This window comes from Notamacropus eugenii, chromosome 5 (assembly GCF_028372415.1).
Source record: "Notamacropus eugenii isolate mMacEug1 chromosome 5, mMacEug1.pri_v2, whole genome shotgun sequence".
NCBI lineage: Eukaryota > Metazoa > Chordata > Mammalia > Diprotodontia > Macropodidae > Notamacropus > Notamacropus eugenii.
In genome coordinates this window covers 258,954,494-258,966,038 of record NC_092876.1, presented here as the reverse complement: position 1 = coordinate 258,966,038, position 11,545 = coordinate 258,954,494, and the positions used below count along the sequence as shown (strand labels likewise).

The window sequence follows — 11,545 nt, the reverse complement described above, 5'->3', positions numbered from 1 at the left end:
TTGTTAGTTTTGAATTTCAGTAAACCAATGAAAAACTTGAATACTCCTGTCATTCTGGGAATAAGCATACTTATACCTCTATTTCTACTCCATAATTCAGAGATTGTCACTTAACCTATCACTGAAGGAATTCTGATATATCATACCGAAAAAATGCCTCTCTATATATATCAACAAGTAAAAATTACTTCAAGAACCTCTCCATGTAAATACTTCTTTCCATCTAAAAATGAAAAAGATAACTAATATTTTCAATGAACATTTCTGGTTTATAAAGATAAGTGAAAAATCAGTTACACTGAAAACATAAAGTAAACTGTGTGGAGGTTTTGTTTTGGGTTTTTTTTTTGTGCTCGCACACTACAACAGGCACAAAACAGACAAAACAGTTTGAAATACAAAGTATGATTACAGCATAGGAATACCAAAAAGCACCGAATTAGAACAATTTTATTATTTAACATAATACCAATTTATATACATCATCTCCCCAAATTAAGAAACTCTTTAATTCCAAGTATAGTTTCCAAATTCAGAACTTTAGTGTAAATCTGAAAAAAAATCCTACAGATTAACAACACAAACCCACTTTAATCCCTGCATAAAATATGCAAGCTGTACCAATCACCTCTCTTCTACACAAAAGTGTATTATAAATAACTTTCAAAAAAAAAAAGGTCTTGAATGCTTTATTGCACATCGTAAGGACATAGACCAGTAATCTGAAAAGGCTCTCACCCTTCACTTAACTGTTTAAATAGCTACCTGATATTTGGTGGTAATAGCCCTCTGCAGGCATTAGCATTATGTAGACTCATCTAATGTTAACTGAAAACAAAGGAATATGTGTCAGAGAAAAATTTTTCACCGCACTGCTTTGGAAAATGAGAGGAAATCTACTGTCACTTCTTTTAATAAGAATGACACTTTCTACAACTTAAAGCCATTACAAATAATCTGAATAAAATTCAAAAGTCCTTTCTAAACACCAGATTTTCTTCTTCAAATAGAAACCATATGCATGGGCTTTCTTTGCAGTGTTACATTCCTTCTGCCTCATGGAAATAGTCCTTCTTGCACTATGTTCTATTAATGATCAGATTACACAGCTCTTAATAATGCTGTTTACTACGAACAAAGTTACCATTTTTGTTTTCAACATTCCCAGTCTAAGAGTTAGCCAGCTCTTAGCACTAGTGAAAATGCCTGAAGGCAATGTGTTGGCGGGGAGGAAAGTCCAAGTAAGGTTTTATTTTCCTTCACAGTAGGACCATGATCTAGCTTTTAAGTCAGGTTTCTATGCTAACACGTTAATATTTTATCAGTCACCTGTCAATTTACAGAATGTAGTACTAGCTGGTGAATGACTAATATAAGAATACAAGCATTGTTAGTTTCTAAAATCCTGTCACTGGACAGTTTGCATTTCAGGGGTTAAAACTCTACTCCAGTAAGAAAAGATTTAAAAGTTGATTAATCAAAATATTTTGCCAAGGATCTCTAACACTATTAGCCACTGGCAATCCCCAAGTGGACAACTCTGCCTCCATCCCGCCCCCCCCCCCCACCCCAATAAAACCCTAAAATTGCACTATGACAAAAAAAGAGTCCGTGAGAGACCAAGAGCAGGACCACAGTTAAGGCACAGCCACTTCAAGGAGACGGTTGTTTTTTCGCTTGCAAGTTGGGACACTACCATTTTTTTGGTTGCCCTGTATAAACTTCACACACACTTTGTCCTGCCTGAATTGAACCAGGAACCTAGGAGAGAAAAGAAAACTTGTAAGTAAAACATGCAAGCAGAAAACATAGATAAATGATGATTTAAAAACAAACATCCTGGCCACCACCTTGGATAAAGTCAGTCATTTCCCCTGGGTCATCAGCACCCTGTTCTCTGCTAGAACTACTGATAATGATGTGATCATCAGCTTTATCTCTAATGAAAATGATGCACGTTAGCTTATTTCCTATTGGTGACGTCCTTCTGAGCTCAGAAGGTCTAGGGACGATTATTCTCACCTTCTGAGGTGGGGAACGAAACAGACAAAATACATTGTGTTTCCTGTGGAGTTTTTTTTTTTTATTTTGCACAGGTTTTAATTAATTGAATACAGGGAAGGTTGGCACTTAGCAAATGTTTATAGGCACAATACACAAATACATAAAGAGGCAGCTAGAGTGCCAGGCCTGGAGGCAGGAAAACCTGAGTTCAAATGTGGCCTCACACGCTTCTTAGCTGTGTAACCCTGGACAAGTCACTTAACCCTATTTGCCTCTGTTTCCTCATCTCTCAAATGAGCTGGAGAAGGAAATGGCAACCACGACAGTTTCTTTGCCACGAAAACCCTTAATGGGGTCCCAAAGAATCAGATGTGACCAAAACAACTGAACAAATGTGATTTTGTTTAGCAGGTAAGTGCTAGTGAGCTGCCTGAGGAACATAAAGGTTAAATGACTCACAGAGGGTTGCACAGCTAGTATTAGCGGCAAGTTCAATGGATCATAAATTTAAATACAAGGCCATCTATTTTGATCCTCTCATTTTACTGATGAAGAAATACGTCAAGAGAAGACAGAGTGACTATATTTTGGGTCATCTGAAACTAGTAAGTGGCAGAGCTGGAATCTGAACTCAGTTCCTCATTCCAAATCATGCATTAATGAGCCCCAACTGGGATCTGAAGCCCAGTGCTTCCTGACTCCAAACCCTGTACTCTGTATACTATGCAGGACCATCTTTATAGGTACAAGGCAGAGGTAAATGTGATAGTATCTCCTATGTTTCTTACGGAGCAGTATAAATGTTACTGGTATTAATATACAAAAGTAAATTGCCACATCCACTGAGAAATCCATAGCAGCAAAGAAGAAGTAAACAGTTCCGATATTTTTAAGTTAAGTCTCAGTTTCAAAGGCTGGACAACCCAATTCTTTCAGACATTACATACTAGGATGAAATTTGATATGCCAGGCTTTGGCTCAGCCTTCATTTAAAAATACACCACTTCCTGTGGCTTTGAATGGGTTGGCATTTTTTTGAAGCCAAGCACATAAAAGGAAGCGTTTTATTCTCACACACACTTCTGTACTACTCTTCCTGAAAGGGGTGGGGTAAACAGTCTTTTAAAGTTCAATTAAAATACTGAAAGCAGTTAATTGACATCACAGACATCAATACATTTTCACTTTTAAGGAATATTTTCAGAGAAATTTCTGCTTAAGTCGAGGTGGGTTAGACTGAAATGAATCCCAAGATCTCTTTCCAGTTCTGAGGCTCTATGAAATATATGGATGGCAACTGTTTTCTCCCAATGTGGTTTTAGTACAAAGAGCCCTTCAGAAGAGTGTATGAATTCTGGCAGGACTGTAAGTATATATCAGGATATAGCACCAATCTACGGAGTCCTCCACGTACCACTCCAAAAGGTTCTCTCAGCAGATTGATGCTATGAATTGTACATTTCAAGTAAAATCTATGAGTAGCTGGGTGGTGCAGTAGATAAAGCACTCAGGTGGGAATCAGAAAGACTCATCTTCCTGAGTTCAAATTCAACCTCAGACACTTCCTAGCTGTGTGACCTCAGGCAAGCCCCTTAACTGTTTGCCTCAGTTTACTCCTCATCTGAAAAATGAACTAGGAAGGAAATAGCAAACCATTCTAGACCCTTTACCAAGAAAACCCCAGATAGGGTCACAGAGAGACCCTGTTGAAACAAATGAACAACAGTAAAACAGATACAGACTCAGTGTTTGAATTAGTAACATTTACAAAAATTTAGATTTCCGTGCAAAATTCACGAATCCTTAAAATCACTCATACTTGGGGTTTCAATAAACTCATTCCAAGTACTACTATAAACTCCAAAGATCAGATGAAAAAGAAATGTTCTATATATGTTAATTCTGTAGCTCAAGAGAAACATAGGGAGCCGTGACATCTGAGTATCTGTCTGCTGTAACTATCTGAGCCTTCCCTTGTCTCATCCAATGTCTACTTATAGAGACGACAACATTGTAATAAGAGGTGGACTCGCCTTCTGCCATTCTCCCTGTAATTTGCCAAAACCATTGCTCAATAATGGTTACAGAAATTAGTAGTGTTGGAAATAACTGCTTCTACTTCCAAAAAAGATACTGAGTCCAAACCCTAAGAGTGTCTGTCTACAAAACAAATGATAAAGTGGAATTGAATCCATCTGAGAATGAAAAACATTGCTGTTCTGGGATGCTCATCCCACCACGTGGATTTCTGGCAAATTTTTGTTTAAATCTGAAACACCTTCTAGAAGGATCTGCTAACTCTTCAGAAGAAGGTCACAGAAATCAATGGCCTTCAGACAGACCCAGAATAATAAACATCAGTATCTTCACCGTCCTTTCCTTTTTATGAAATGTTTCCTCATGGAAAAACCAATTCAAAAATTGTTTTTTGAGCACTTAAATAATAAAAATGGACATTTATAAATGCTTTAAAGTCTGCAAAGAGCTTTTCTTTTACTGTTGCATTTGATCCTATGTACAAGTGATACAGTAGGATGCCAAAAATAAAAGTGAAATCATCCCAGTCAGGAGGGTGGGGTCGGGCAGTTGTATTTTATACTACAGGCAATGGGTGGTCACTGAAAAAAAATGTAGCAGAAGGGCTCCACAGACAGAACTTTGTATGAGAAAGGTTCTTTTGGCAATAGTAGGAGGAATTAGTGAAGAGACAGACCATGATAATAGTCTGGGCAAGAAGTATAAGGGCCTGAATTAGGGTAACTAGTAGAGAGAGTAATTCCATCCACTAAGAACTGCTGTATTTATTGGAAATGATGCACATAAAGCATTTTGAAACTTAAGTGTCTTATGAGGACTATTATTACCAATGATGCCTATATGCAGTCCTATTCTGAGCTCTGGGGTGACGTGGACTAATTAATACCTTCCTCCAGTTTTAATTTTCTCTCACATTGGATACATGCTCATGGCGTACTGAATCCAGGACTCAGCTCTTGGGGGAACGGTGATACCAAAGATGACGATGATGTTGGCTAACGCAAACGTAGCACTTTAAGGTTTGCAAAGCACTTTACACCCGCCATCTTTTGATCCTCACACAATCTCATTCTGCAGATAAAGAAGAAGAGGTCCAAAAGACTGAACTGATTTGCCTAGGGTCAAATAACTAGTGCCTGAGGTGGGACATGAACTCAGGTATATCTGAATCCTAAGTCCAACACTCGAGCCACTATACCTCCTAACAGTGTCTGAAAATAATAGAAGAAATGACCCTTGTTCTAAATATGCCTAGAATCTATTGCGGAAAGCTCAATCAGATGTTACTGAAGTAGCCAGAGTTTCATCCTTCCAGCTCTCTCTCTCTTCTTTGTAAGGAGAGGAGGCAAGTAAGGCAAACTACGTAGTCATCTTCTGAACTCCAGTAGAGTGCAATGAGCAAAGACATTAAAGATAGACATTCTTAATGAAAAAAGTTTGAATCAAGTCTCTATACACTTTATGTCCTAAGGGCAGGAAAGAGAAGGACCTTATTTTAGAAAGATTTCCAGCAAAGGTTGAAACACAAAGGTTCTCTGGTCAGCCCTTAGCTAAGCTGAAAAAATAAATTAACTAGAACTTATTAAATCTTGAGCCCTGTGGTTAACTGAGATTTAACTGCTGCTGGGCAGAGTATGTACAGTGCACCTGAGTCCATGCACAACAGCATGCATAACAAACCACTTGCTGAATCCAGTAAAAATTAAAATAGGGATTGGCACCTGTTATTTCATTAGCAAAAGGAACTCCTCAATGAGGAAAATTCCCCTTCCCAGGCAAGTTGGCATTTTCTCTACAACTAACAGTCTTAGAGAATAATCGGGGGGCACTGAGAGGTTAAGTGTTCAGGGCGACACAAAAATTAAAACTGTAAATCAAAGTACTTAAAAAGAAATAAATCCATATACTTAACAAATAGGGGTCTTCTGACATTTCAACACTGTGTACACAAGTTAAAAAAAACTTCCAGAGGAATAAAAAATGATGCTCCCTGTTTAATTACGCAGTTTCACCTGGCAATGAGTTATTACCAATACTTAAATTTTGAGTTTTCAAATCTTACTTATTCAAATTAATATAACCACTAGCAATAAAAATAAAAGATTTTGGAAAAAGGATGTAGTTTGGAAGTCTTAACTAAGAAAGAAAAAAAAGGAAAACCATCTACCAAGAGAAAAACAAACATACTCATCTGAAATTTCAATGTTGAGTTTTTGCTTGGTTTGGCTTAGAGTGGTCCGATAGAGCTTGGTGGCCATTTCAATCAGGTGGTCACTGCTGAAGAGAAAATCTCCTTTACTAGCTGCTCCTGAACCCTGAGAGAGAGAGACGATGAATGAGTTGTTGTTTTTTTTTAAAAGGCACAATTAGAAGAGGCTACCAAAGAGATATGACAGAAGTGAGCACAAGGGTATCTGGGTTTACTGCTGAACTGAACAAAAGATAAAGAGACGAGAATAAAAGACAGACCACGAGAATCAGAAAAGAACATTATTTACAAAGAATATGTCTATAATAATAGCTAACATTTATTTGACACTATGTGCCAGGCACTATGCTAAATACTTTACAATAACCTTCTCATTTGATCCTCATAACAACTCTGGGAGACAGGTGCTATAATTATTCCCATCTTACAGATGAGGAAACTAAGGTAAATGGGGGTGAAATAACTTGCCAAGGGCCACAAAGTTCTATCAAGTGTTTGTGGCTAGATTTCAACTCAGGTCTTCCTGACTCCAGGGCCAGGACACTAACCAACATACCACCTAGGTGAAAGGGACAGAAAGTCTCTTTATGTTGAGTTAATGTCATTATTGTTTACTGGATAAGCAATAGAGATACTGCACCTAGAAAAGGGGGTTCTTAATCACTTTTGTGTCATGGATCCCTTTGGCCATGTGGTGAAGCCTATGGATCCCTTTTTCAGAATAATGCTTTAAAATGTATAGCATGTAATATATGGGATTACAAAGAAAACCAATTACAGTGAAATAAAAATATTATTTTTTCCAATCCAAGTTCAGTGCTTCCTTATAATTTGGAGGTATCTGTGGTACCCAGGTTAAAAACTTCTGACTCAAAAGATAAAAGGCACAGAATTCTGGCACCTAGAGGGCAATGGTAGTTTTGTAATAGGTGCTTGGACAGCTAGGTGGCACAATGGATAGAGTTCTGGGCCTGAAGTCAGGAAGACCTGAGTTTAAATCCAGCCTCAGACACTTACTGGCTGTATGATCCTGGGCAAGTCATTTAACCCTGCTTGCTTCTGTTTCTTCATCTGTCAAATGAGTTGGAGAAGGAAATGGCAAACCACTGCAGTATCTTTGCCAAGCAAACTCCAAAATGGAGTCATGAAAAGTCAGACACAACTGAGCAACAACAGGTGTTTAGGAACTGTTTCTTTCTTGGGAGCAGACTCAGGACTCGGACACTATTGTATTTACAAAACCAGCATTTCTTCCAAGTTGTTCAAAGTCCTAGAATGAGTTTACCTAGCATTCTCCTAACTGCCTTCCAAAGAACTCAGAAGGAATCATTACATTTGCAAAAGGAGGAACTGGGGCAGAAAAAATTGTGAGCCAAGATTACATGGGATAAGATTCAGTGGTGTTACTAGCTCCTGAATTCACGTTCTTAAAGGTCCAGGAGAGGAAGAACTAGTCAGTCATATGGCTTAAAATACAATGTGCCTGAAAAATTGTGATCATGGTAAGGCATTCTTTCTTCCATACCCATTCTTTACATGTTCAACATTTGCTAACTGCATGTTGACAAGGAAGAAAAAGAGGTGTGTGTGTGTGTGTGTGTGTGTGTGTGTGTGTGTGTGTGTGTGTGTGTGTATTTACATTACTTCTATCTGCTGATTGTACATACACATATAAGAAAAAGTTCTTCAACAAAGGAACAGCTAAGTGAACATATCATCAAACATGAATAAAGTTGAGTAGTCACTTAATGACGGGAAAAGTCCACATCTAAGTCATACAAGCTGGTTTCCATTCACTCAAAATGAGTAACTGGATAGTGGCTAAATTCAGCATAAACTTCAAATTATATAATGAACCACATATGGAATTCAGACCTTCCTACTTTTAAACAATCAGCTTTATAGCAGAAAACCTACTTCAAATTTACCTCTTTTAGGTGGACAGCAAAGAAACCATCGTTTTGTGAGCTCATAGACACTTTTGTAACATCACCCAGAGGGACTTCAGATTTAATGTGTCCAGACTTCTGATCGGCAAGGAGCAGATTATTATTCGTTAAAAGGAAAATCCTGGATGCACACTGAAGGATAAAAAAGGCAAGAGGAAAGAAGAAGATATAAAGAATGAAGGATTTATAATAGTAATGGATTGGCAACAACCACCCACCTATTAAAAGCCATAAGCAACACAGTTATTTCCAGAATACAATTAGATTCCATAATATATTATTTTGCATACAGATCTGTAAATCTAGTGAACATGCTGCATTGAATGAAAGATAATCTGATGTGCTAAAAAAACAACGAAAGCAGAATCAGAGAATTGGGTGGTAGCCTCACCTCTACCACTAACTACTTTGGGCAACTGACTTCAGTTATCTAGGACTCAGTTTTCTGACTTGTAGAAAAAGAAGGAATTATACTAAATGAACTCTAAGCTTCTTTAAAGCTTTAAAATTCTATCTCATGTCGAATTCTCTTGGCTGTATCACATTGTCCAATCTAAGAACACTATGGATGAAAAGATCATAGAATTCAGAGCTAGAAGGGACTTTAAAGACAATGAGCTCTGTGGTTTTCAAAGGATGGTGTGCCAGTGTAGACTAAAGGGCCATTAAGTTTTGGCTAGGTATGTCATAAGTAAGTCTCTCAATTCTTTGGAATTGGGCCATAATTTTTCCTTGTAAAGAATAACAATATGCCGCGAATAAAAAAGTCTAAGTTCCAACTGTTCCAACGTAACTCTGATGAAGAAGAGGAGGGTAGAAAAGCGAAGGACTTGCCCCAAATAATATTGGTTCTAAATCCCAGAGCCCTCTCCCTTCCACCACACTGTAGCATCCTTCAGGGTGACCCCTAGTGAAAGCCCAAAATTTAAATCATTCATCAATATCTGGCTGGGAAACCAGGTAGAAGTATTCTATTTAATTCACATTTTTAGGTAAGTCTTCACTGTTGGCATTTTTACCTTCCCATTAGCTCGGTTAACTTTGTTTACGACTTCAGCAATGATGATTTTTTCTTCAATGGCATCTTTGAGCTTCTTATACTTGGGGTCCTTACTGATCTCCAGATAAGCCCCTTGGAATGGCTGGCCAACACTACAACAATAAAATAAGAAATAAAAAAGGAAACAAAATATTTTACAAATAGTTTTAAATGGATGTCACACTGTTACAGAATGGTCTGGTCCAATATGAAACTGAAACCTAATATTCCTAAGTAGAAGAGTATGCCACCTTCATAAAAATGCAGACATTCAAATTTTCATATATTACAGTATTTTATCACTTGCACCTGTGGTCCTCAATCCCCAGCTACAAATGCATATTAATTTTATTCACATCTACTTTTTTCATGTTGCCATAGCATTTGCTGGTGATATCAATTTCTTTACCCTATACCTCATGAATGAGGTACTCAAGTGAGGAACATTACAGAGTAGGTGCCATGACACTGCATGAAATAGTCAGTCCTTGTCACCTCTTCAAATGAAAGCCACTACAGCTGTCCCCAAAGCATTTATTAGCAGCTTTTCACAATGTGCAGTGATGGAAGAAAGGGTACAGATAATTACCACCACCTGACACAATGAAAAACTTCATTTTCACTCTCCAGGAAATCAATAGTTGTTTTAGGGCATAGGATAAAAATACATGTTAGAGTAACTCCAAGCAGAACAACTTATATAGAAGGGAAATGACATGCCTTTTCTCATCCTAGATCTTTTAAATAAGGCTCTGAATAGGAAATACATGAGAAAATTGCAATCCTATCCTCCTGGGACACATTAAGCCACTTTCACAGAACAAAACAGAAAGACACAAGCTGCCAAAAGAAAAATGTCAATTTTTACTTTACCTAACACACTCATTCTAACAACATATAACTCTTAACATATTTTGACAAAGTGAAATCATTCATATTGATAAAATTATAGATTCAGAGTTAGAAGGAACCCTCAGAGGATTTCTAGGCCAACCTTCTCATTCAACAGAGAAGGAAACTAAGGCACAAGGAGGTTAAGCGACAATGTGACAAGTAGTAAAGCCCAAAGGCAGAATCTGAACTCTAACCAGAGGCAGATGTTTTGATCCTTTCCATCTTCTTTCCATTGCTCTACAGCTGACCCTCAGACACAAGTATCTTTATAAAAGTCATGGGCCCGAAGCCACCAGAAGGGCACTGGAGGTCTCGATCTAAGCTGAAGAGTTCTCAAAACTGCAAATAAAATTCTCCATCTTTAAGAGGTGGTTGAGAGACTGAGCAAGAAAATTCTCTATAGGTAGTCATGAAGCACTCAGCTCCCCGCAAGAGTTTCAATGCCACAAAAAGTTTGGAGAGATAGCACAGCCATTCTATTCCTGTCAGTACTACAGACCAATTAACTTACCAACAATCAAATGATCAAGCAAAATAGCTTAGGTTTTTGTTATTGTCATTTTGGCAGTTCAAAAGTTAAACCTCTAACTTGAATTAATCCAAATGTCTCATAAATTCTGCTAATTAGTATCCTTATTATTTGTTTCTGAATAACCACCTTCAGGAAAACTTCATAAAAAAAAATCATTTTCAATTTCCAAAGCATGCTAACAAAAAATTAGTTTCCAAAAAATGACAAATACCCAATTTCCAATTTAAGTCATGATTTAAGTTACAATTCAGCTATCCTTTATCATTGTTTTAGCCATCTTTACTACTCTAGAAGAGAGTGTCTGACAACTTAGGGAAAGTGCTGGAAGAAGAATAATATTTCAAACTGATCTGTGCAATTCTCTCCCAGGAGATATTTACAAAATGTAGGGCAATATATTTTCATTTTCAGGTGCTCTTTTTGGAGAAAAAGATAAAATTGTCATAAAACATATTTAAGACTTTACAAGGTACTTTTATTTTGCAATCACCAACTGAAAATGTATACTAAAAAGTAGGAAAATGACCATTAGGTGACATGATTAAAAAAGTAGGGCAAGGCATCCAATAGTAGAAGACTGGCTTCTTTTTCCGCACCTGCTATTAGAAGTTTGTTTCTTATTTATGAGAGCTGTGGGCCTATTACACAGGGAATCAGCTAGCTGCACGTCAATTACGTAACGCACAATGAGTTAGGAGAGCTACAGGACACCATTTACAGCGGCTAAGTGACCCTCAAAAAGCTCCTTCTAATTTCATCATGGAAGTGCAATTCTGACCAATTTCACAGATATTTTAAAACAAGACAATTTGAACAATAATTGCTGTAAAACATCCAACAGAAATTTTATTTATTCTCTGGGAATTATGGAGAGTGCCTCA

General features: G+C 37.4%; 1 protein-coding gene across 4 annotated transcripts in view; it reads right to left on the bottom strand.

The window, feature by feature from the left end:
- Positions 1 to 434: 434 nt before the first annotated feature.
- Positions 435 to 11,545, bottom strand: part of MYO1B (myosin IB) — a 210,525-nt gene continuing 199,414 nt past the window's right edge. For all 4 annotated transcript variants that reach the window (XM_072612699.1, XM_072612702.1, XM_072612703.1 and 1 more), the window contains 4 exons: positions 9,219 to 9,351; positions 8,179 to 8,331; positions 6,229 to 6,356; positions 435 to 1,761 (listed from right to left, as the gene is read on the bottom strand). In XM_072612699.1, coding sequence (XP_072468800.1) covers positions 1,638 to 1,761; positions 6,229 to 6,356; positions 8,179 to 8,331; positions 9,219 to 9,351 — 538 coding nt within the window. In that variant the 3' untranslated portion in view covers positions 435 to 1,637. The remainder of the gene's footprint in view (positions 1,762 to 6,228; positions 6,357 to 8,178; positions 8,332 to 9,218; positions 9,352 to 11,545) is intronic.